This window comes from Sesamum indicum, linkage group LG9 (assembly GCF_026168435.1).
Source record: "Sesamum indicum cultivar Baizhima isolate 11 linkage group LG9, ASM2616843v1, whole genome shotgun sequence".
In the NCBI taxonomy this organism is placed as follows: domain Eukaryota; kingdom Viridiplantae; phylum Streptophyta; class Magnoliopsida; order Lamiales; family Pedaliaceae; genus Sesamum; species Sesamum indicum.
In genome coordinates this window covers 16,765,610-16,773,196 of record NC_142665.1, presented here as the reverse complement: position 1 = coordinate 16,773,196, position 7,587 = coordinate 16,765,610, and the positions used below count along the sequence as shown (strand labels likewise).

Sequence of the window (7,587 nt, the reverse complement as noted above, 5' to 3'; positions counted from 1 at the left end):
TTAAAAAAAAAATTGTTTATTTTAAGTTAAGCAATACATCATTATATTTATAAAAGTTCAAAATTTTTATTATTCTCATAAGATAATTACAATATGCTAGTATAAAAATAATAAAACAATTATTATTTTTTTGTTTAAAAAAAGGACTAATTTGATAAATTTTATAAACTTAAGGGACTAAAGTGATAAAATTAAATTTATTGACCATTTTACCCTTCAAAGAGTCAAAATCCGACCATATGTTCACCAAAAAATGGTCAAAGAGGCCTAAAATTTAATGATATTAAAGTCAAAAAATGAACTTTAGGAACTAAAGTTATTCTAAACGAAAATTTAAACGATCAAATATAGCATTTACCCTAAAATGAATGAAACAATTATACATATTTTATTATAGTGATATCACCAAAATATATTACTAAATTAATTTATTACAAATATTTCATGGATTTACTATTGATAAAAATTAAATTAAAAGCTATTTGAAATGTTAACAAGTGCAAATTGAATAGCATTGAAGTATATATAATGATCTTGATTTTGTTCAAATAATGGATTGTCGTTAATCTATTACACAATCGACATATATCCAAGATAGGAACAAAAATTAAAGAATTGATAGGAAAAAAACCATAGTTTAACTTTGGAATGATTTTTTTATTGATTTGAAATTGTGTTCAATTTTCATTATGATTTTTTTACAATTCAAATTTAAATAAATTTAATTATTTCCATATATTAGCTGACTTGACTAATCACTTTAAGTTCAAATTAATTTTATCAAAAATTTAATTCGAAGTTGTCACTACGAAAATAAAGATGAAAAACTCTGGCAATTTTTTTCAAAAGATCAAAATGTAAAAAAATTGATAAGCTATGTACAAAATTTAAGAATTTTAGATGACAAGTAAATCTAGTCGACTAGTTTATCAAAAAAATTACAATTCAATGATTTCAAGTTAACGAATGTTTATGAATTTTAGAGTATTAGATTTTTACTCATCTAATACCCATACCACAAGTATTTTAGGGTCTAGATCTTACCTACTTATCTCAGTGGGTATGAATTCGTGTCTAAATCTAATATAAAATTATGGGTCTAAATCAAAGCATCGACTATTATAATAAGTCTGAATATAAGTAACACCCCGCCTATTTACAGACCTATTATCATGTTTTATAATAATCAAGGCCATTAATTTTTTTATTTCTTCACCTAATCATATGACCTTATTTAGGCCCTACACATGATCAATGCTAGAAAGAATTGGTCCCCCGACAACCACCTTAATGAATCAAACTCCACACCAAATACATGTGTGCTTCTCATACAAATAATAAATTCTGAGTGTTCTTCCACACTTACAATGTCCCATCTCAATTATTGAACACAAATAACTTCCTCGCCTTCGTTTCAACACTTTTATAATTTTATTACATGCATTCAAAAGGAGAGGGAATCAACTGTCGGAATTTTCTTGCAATATCATCAATGATGTCTACTCAAACCACAAATTCCTCCTCAAGCTACCACTTGATCAGCTACCATGGCAAAGGTTGCAAGAAAGAAGAAACGATTACGTCCAACGTCGTCTCAACGATGATTAAAAGTGAACTAAAGATCGATCGAGCTCGATGTTTCTTGGCATTCAGGCCCAAATATGGAATTTTTATGTAAGTTGATCAATCTTTTCGACCTAATACTACTCCTATGTTGATAATGGTGTGTTTGGCTCACTGAGATCACAGATATCGACCATGTTATAGGGGTATACCTAAATCGGGCAACTTCAAAATCAAGGCCTCAGCTTCACCAAACAATCCCCCCTCTTCATGGTATTTTTAACTGCGTACCCTTTTCAACTCGAATCAAAGATTAAGAGAATGTTAATGATACACATAGTTCATGTATTTATTTTATTTTCAATCATATTGTGTGAGAAGTATAAAGTCATAAATTCTTTTTTACCTCGATTTAACTTAAAATTACATGTTCGCCTGACCAATGAAATCAACTGATCGGAGAAATGAAAAAAATTCAATGGTTAATGGTTTGCAGGCAAAAATGGTTGTTGGGATTGCTGCTGACAGTGATTCTACCAGCACTTGGGTACAAAGGAGGGCTCTTCTTAAACCTTAAAAGTTAAGACAACATCAATTTCCAGCAATCTTGTTACATGTTCTAATGGAGTCAATAAGCGTTTTGGCTTACATACATATGACACACTCAAAATTAATGTTCTTAACGTTGTCTAACGTACGATTTTAGGCAAGATCGACAAAGCCATAGAGACAGTGGAGCATGTGACGGAAGTGGTGGAGGAGGTGGCTGAGGAGGCGGAGAAGATCGTGGAGGAGGTGGAGGAGAAGCTCCCCGGAGATTCCCAGATCAAGGAAGCGCTCGAATCGCTTGACGATCTAGCTAAGAAGGCAGTTCTTGAAGCCAAAAACGCCCAAGATGTTGTTCACAAGGTACTATAATTAATCTCAACTATATGTGCTCGTTGAAAAATTTCATTTTCGTTTTTCGGGGTTTTTATTTCTAATTTTTTTATGCAAAAATATGACATAAAATATCAAAATGAAATAAAAGATCCAAGTCTTTTACAATATGAAGAAAAATACATAAAAAAAAATAAAACTAAAAAAATAAATCGATACGTAATATATATATATAGCACCAAAAATTGCCCCTTCCATATGATGCTATGAATTTTCATTTACTACTTTGAGAAGATAATATAGGGATAGTTATAGCACCGTCCAATAAGATTTGGTATAATTATATGTTGACCTCTATAGTTTGTAAAATTACATTTAGTACTTTTGAAGTTTTGACATGTAATAAGTTATTAATACGTCAATTGGAAGTAAATATATAAATTTTCATTTAATTTTATTTTAATAAAATTTTTTCTTTCTTTCCCCTTCTTGCTTTCTCTTTTTTGTTTTCTTCAATTTCTCTTCCATTTCTTTCTTTCATTCAATCTCTTCTCCATCAATTTAAATCTCTAGCTTAATGAACTAGAAATTGGAGTGTGTTTTATTAATTGATGGAATTACTAAAGAATCTCGAAATGGTCATAATACTTTAACTCATTTGGATAATTAAAAACTTATCACTGCATATTTTAATTGAAGATCGATAATTATTTACTTTATAAATGAACTAATTATGTATATATTTTAAGTCGTATATTTTTATTCAAAACGTAGATATAAGACATGCTTAATATTTTATCTTAATGTTAAATTTTTATCTTTCCTTCTTCTCGTTATATATCTTGATATTGTCATATTGCATATTTTAATTTAATGATAATATATATTATACATCATGGAGCCAGTATCATGTATCTTAAGTTTTCAAAATTTTCTATACATTACAAAAAAATTAATTACTTCCTATTTTATAAATCACGACAACTTAAAAATTATAGTAAATCAATAGTATCTACCATGATCAGATAAAATTGATGGCAAAACTTAAGTTTTAACTACGGTTAATCAAAGTTCAGTATGGTTTTTCCTATGGCTAAAATATTTACCACAGTTTCTAGTTGTACCAAATATTTTTCGGCCTCGCTTGCAAAAACAACGGCTAATAGCCATTGCGCAGTCATAATTAATTGATATCCGCCATCGATTTTTAAATTCACCTACAATAATTAACAATAGTAAAAAATTATATTTTTTAAATAATATTATATTTTGTCCGTATTCATAGATCATAGATCGTGAGATTGTTGTTTATTGTAATCGCAGGTAAAAGATGCGGAACAACAGATGGAGGAGACGATGATTAAAAATGGTAAAGCTCAAGCTAAAAAGTAGCCGTACAAGAAGAGAATATGATTAACAGTTTCTTCTTTCTTATTTTTCAGTTAGTTTGCGTCCATTACCTTAATAAGTCGATATACCATTGATTGCGACTTTTCACATTAGATATTAATCGCACTTGTTAATAAATATTCTGATTATTATATAAAAACCCGTGAGTCCTGTTGGGAATGACTAATTTTTGAACTCTTAAATCATCTAGACTCTTAAAATCCAATTTTTTGCTCCTAATATTAATAAAACCATTGGCAAATGTATGGATGGGATAGAGTCCCATTTTTTCCAACAACCAAGGTATGTTTCTATAAATAGGCTCAAGATCATTTTATTTTACACACCGACATTTTCAAGAACAATTATGTCTGCTTTCTTTCACTGCTTTCTCTCCTTCTCTTCTGAGTAATTTTTTTTCGTTGTTCCAAACTCTCTTCCACGAGTGCAATATGTAAGAGAGTTATAGCTGTGTTAACCTTGAGGAGCGATCGATTTATATTATCTGGACCACGGTAGTATCAAAATTTTGCTTTCAAGGCAGTGGTTCTCCACAGCACAGTCTTTCATTTTTCAAACAGTTGAAAGTGAAATTATTGTTATAATGGTTGTTCCAATTGCTAAAATACTGTCTGACCTTCCAAACTAGAGCCACTTGATGGGACCAACTATAAACGATGGTCACAAAAGTTGCTCATATTTTTCGAACAATTGGACGTGGATTATGTGTTGTTCCAGAATCCACCAGAAACTCCAACAGAAATCTCCACTCTTGCCATTACTGCAGAGGCGATCCCCACAGAAGGGACAAGCACAAAATCTGAGGATGAGGCAAAACTGAAATACGACAGAGACAATAAAACTGTAAGAGGTCACCTGCTTAATCATATAAATAATTCTCTGTTCGATTTATTTGTCAACTATTAGAGTGCGAAAGAAATCTGGACTAAAATGGAGGCAAGATACGGAGGTGATGACACTGGAAGGAAAAAGTACGTCGTCAATAAATGGCTTCAATTTCAAATGATCGATGAGAAGTCTACAATGGACCAAATTCATGAGTACGAGAACCTGGTGACTTAAGTGCTAAGTGAGGGCATGAAAATGTGTGAATTTACAAGCTAACGTACTACTGGAAAAATTCTCTCCTACTTGGAGTGAATATTGCAACCATTTGAAGCACAAGAAAAGGGATCTAACACTTCAATAATTAATCAGCCATATGAGAACGGAAGAAGCAAATCGCCTAAAAGATAAGGAAACTTCTCTCTCTTCTCTTTTAGTTAAAGTTGGTTGTTGAGTCTGCTGGATCTAAAAATATATTTCACCAGAATAAAGGAAAAAAATTTCAAAAGAATAATCAACACAAGACGTTCAAAGGACCTGATGACAAGATCCAAAAGAATAAAATATCGTGCTAGTGCTATGGGAGACTAGGACATAAAGCGTACCAGTGCTACCAAAGAAAGGATCAACAGAAGGCAAATCAAAAACCAACCACTAATTCTACTCCACAAGTCAACCTAGCTGAAAATGATGAGATCATCGCAGCGGTAGTTGTAGAAGCCAACCTGGTAGAGAACAAAGAAGACTGGATACTAGACACTGGCGCGTCCAGGCATTTCTGCTCCAACAAAACCCTATTCCATGAACTTAGTGACGCAACAGACAGTGAGTGTGTCTTCATGAGGAACTCAACAGCCGCCGGAGTCTTGGGTAAAGGAAAGATCTTCCTTAAACTTACTTCTGGCAAAACACTTGCTTTGAATGACGTACTATATGTGCCTTCTTTACGTAGAAATCTAATTTCTGGTAGTTTATTGAATAAAGTTGGCTTGAAAATTGTGTTAGAATTTGATAAGGTTATAATCACTAGAAATAATGACTTTGTAGGAAAGGGATACTTATCTGATGGTTTATTTGCTCTGAACACTGTTTCCACTGCCATTAATAAAATTTCTTCCAGTTTTGTTGATTTGATGGAATCTGTTGATATTTGGCATGGTAGATTAGGATATGTAAACTATTCCTCTATTAAAAAGTTGAAAACTATGAATTTTATAATTATTTCTTACACAAATGGATGTTATAAATGTGGAGTCTGTGTAGAGGCAAAATACGTAAAGAAACCTTTTAAACCCATCACATCTAGAAGTATTGAATTACTAGAATTAATCCACTCGGATCTAGCTGATTTCAAAAACACATTAAGTAAGGGTAAAAAAATATTATATCTCCTTCGTTGATGCTTTTTCTAGATACACTGATTTATCTATTAAAATCAAAAGATGAGGTTGCTTAAATGTTTTTGAAATTTAAGGTTGAAGTTGAAAATCAATTAGATAAGAAGATTAAAAGACTTAGATCTGATAAAGGTGGAGAATACAACACTAAATTCTTAAAAGAATTTTGTGAGATTAATGGAATAATCCATGAAATGTCTGCACCTTATACACCTCAACAAAATGGCATAGTCGAACGAAAAAATAGAACTCTGAAAGAAATAATGAATGCTATACTTTTAAACTCAGGTATGCCTGATAATATGTGGGGGGAAGCAGCTTTATCTGCATGCTATATCCTTAATAGAGTTCCACATAAAAAATTGAATAAAACCCCTTATGAATTATGAAAAGGCTTTGCTCCTAACTTTAAACTTCTTAAGGTGTGGGGTTGTCTAGTTAAAGTAGCATATCCAGAATTTAACAAAACAAATATAGGACCTAAAACCTTTGACTGTGTTTATTGGATATGCCCAACATAATGCCGCATATAGATTCATGTGTTTAAATGATAACTCTCTTTGTGAATCAAGAGATGCTGAATTTTTTGAACTAGCTCTTCCATTAATTAAAACTTCTAGAACGGACACGCCTTATCAAGCAATAAACTTTTGTTAACTTCTGCTAATTCTATTGTGAATGAACCTAGAAGAAGTAAAAGACAAAAAACTGAACATAGTTTTGGACCAGACTTTCTAATTGCTTTCCTAACGGAAGACCAAGAAAAGATAAATGAAGACTTTGTTTCAATGTTTTTAGTTGAAGATGATCCTAAGACATATATGGAAGCAATAACCTCTATAAACTCTAGTTTCTGGAAGGAAGCCATTAGAATGAACTAGATTCTATAATGTTAAATCATACTTGGGATTTAGTGGATTTGCCTATAGGAAGTAAGCTATAAAATGCAAATGTGTCTTCAAGAAAAAATGAAACCAGATGGGTCAATAGACAAATTTAAGGCACGATTAGTGGTTGTGGATTACACAAAAGAAAGCCATAGACTATTTTGACACATATTCACTTGTGACAAAAATTGCAACCATTAGAACTCTAGTTGGGGTATCAGCTATTCTTAGCTTAATAATCCATCAAATAGATGTAAAAACAGCCTCCTGAATGGAGACTTGAAAAAGAAATATATAGGGAACAACTAGAGGGTATATGGTACCTAGCCAAAAAAATAAAGTTTGTAAACTTAGAAAATCACTATATGGATTAAAACAAGCACCCAAATAATGGTATGGAAACTTTGATCATACTTTAAAAACTAATGGATACAAAACAAATGTATCAGAAACATGTGCATACTCAAAATTGTTTGGGACAGAATGTGTTATTATATGCATATATGTCGATGATATGCTGATTTTTGGTAACAACATAAAAATAATTGAGGAAACCAAAAGATTCTTATCAGCACAATTTGACATGAAAGATCTAGGATAAGTTGATGTAATCCTAGGCATGAAGA

The 7,587-nt window shown here is 31.5% G+C and overlaps 1 protein-coding gene across 3 annotated transcripts; it reads left to right on the top strand.

Moving 5' to 3' along the window:
* The first annotated feature begins 1,289 nt into the window (after positions 1 to 1,289).
* On the top strand, positions 1,290 to 4,011 carry LOC105178276 (uncharacterized). Of its 3 annotated transcripts, none has more exons than XM_011101724.3 (5): positions 1,293 to 1,674; positions 1,750 to 1,836; positions 2,060 to 2,142; positions 2,270 to 2,472; positions 3,766 to 4,011. In XM_011101724.3, exons 1-5 carry the CDS (start codon positions 1,439 to 1,441, stop codon positions 3,832 to 3,834), a joined length of 678 nt encoding a protein of 225 aa, XP_011100026.1. In that variant the 5' UTR covers positions 1,293 to 1,438; the 3' UTR covers positions 3,835 to 4,011. The 3 variants fall into 3 exon arrangements, with proteins under 3 accessions (XP_088740663.1, XP_011100026.1, XP_011100027.1); XM_011101725.3 differs by having other exon boundaries at positions 1,296 to 1,674; positions 1,768 to 1,836; XM_088884537.1 differs by lacking the exon at positions 1,750 to 1,836 and having other exon boundaries at positions 1,290 to 1,674.
* Positions 4,012 to 7,587: the final 3,576 nt, after the last annotated feature.

Bases quoted from the DNA above. Each gene is read 5' to 3' on its own strand.
- LOC105178276 (XM_011101724.3), top strand. From the start codon at position 1,439: ATGCATTCAAAAGGAGAGGGAATCAACTGTCGGAATTTTCTTGCAATA. The intron at 1,675-1,749 runs GTAAGTTGATCA...CTGAGATCACAG, and splicing joins CCCAAATATGGAATTTTTAT to ATATCGACCATGTTATAGGG. The intron at 1,837-2,059 runs GTATTTTTAACT...AATGGTTTGCAG, and splicing joins AACAATCCCCCCTCTTCATG to GCAAAAATGGTTGTTGGGAT.